This window comes from Penaeus monodon, chromosome 19 (assembly GCF_015228065.2).
Source record: "Penaeus monodon isolate SGIC_2016 chromosome 19, NSTDA_Pmon_1, whole genome shotgun sequence".
Classification (NCBI taxonomy): Eukaryota; Metazoa; Arthropoda; class Malacostraca; order Decapoda; family Penaeidae; genus Penaeus; species Penaeus monodon.
Window position 1 is genome coordinate 26798390 of NC_051404.1, and position 818 is coordinate 26799207.

Below are 818 nucleotides of genomic sequence, written 5' to 3' on the forward strand. Positions count from 1 at the left end.
GGTTAATCTTTGAAACTGTTTTACTTTTTAAATTTCTCTTAACTGAAAATGAATATTGGAAAATACCAAAATACTATGCCACCAGTGCACAATGAAAAATTCAATTGGCTTATTTGACCATTTTCCTCCTCTATTGACTGGCTATGGCACTTTTTTTCTACTTGTTCTTTTTGTTTGGTTTGGTTCAATTTGTTTTTTAGCCATTTATTATTACCTGAATGAGATCATAGGGCTGGATTTGTTGATGCAGACTCACTGTGGGTGTTTGGAATTTCTTCTTTAAAAAATTCACAATTATAAGTTTTGGTTTGTGAAATATGAAATTATTTTATTTTAGTGCATAGGTGCTTCTTATTAAACCTCTTTATCTTGTTTGGGTAGATACTAGTTTTAGTACATTCCATATATTAGATACCACTTTAAGATGATATATATAAAAATAATAATTGGCATTACATTTTGCAGGGAAGCTGCAAGAGAATGTAGAGCGAAAAAGAAAGAATATATTAAATGTCTGGAAAACAGAGTGGCTGTACTAGAGAACCAGAACAAAGCTCTGATTGAAGAATTGAAGACATTGAAGGCTCTCTACTGTCAGAACAGTTGATAGCAGAATGTATCAAAACCTTTCCTCCTTGCCTGGGTGATGGCATGGGTTTAATCTCTGCAGTGATATGACCCGGGGCAGTGACATAGTGTTAAGGAGGCTCATCCACCTGATCAGTGAAAAGTTGAGCTATTACTCCATCACTTATTGGGATCTTTGAGCAGGGGTCATGGCTGCCCTAATTTGTTAATGGTTCACTTAGTTCTAAACA

At 34.7% G+C, this 818-nt stretch overlaps 1 protein-coding gene across 1 annotated transcript in view; it reads left to right on the plus strand.

Moving 5' to 3' along the window:
• Window positions 1-818, plus strand: part of LOC119585144 (cyclic AMP-responsive element-binding protein 1-like) — a gene marked incomplete at its 5' end in the record, with an annotated part of 32879 nt that overhangs the window by 31158 nt on the left and 903 nt on the right. Inside the window, 1 exon segment of the mRNA XM_037933772.1 lies at window positions 466-818. Within this exon segment, the coding sequence (XP_037789700.1) occupies window positions 466-607 (142 nt within the window).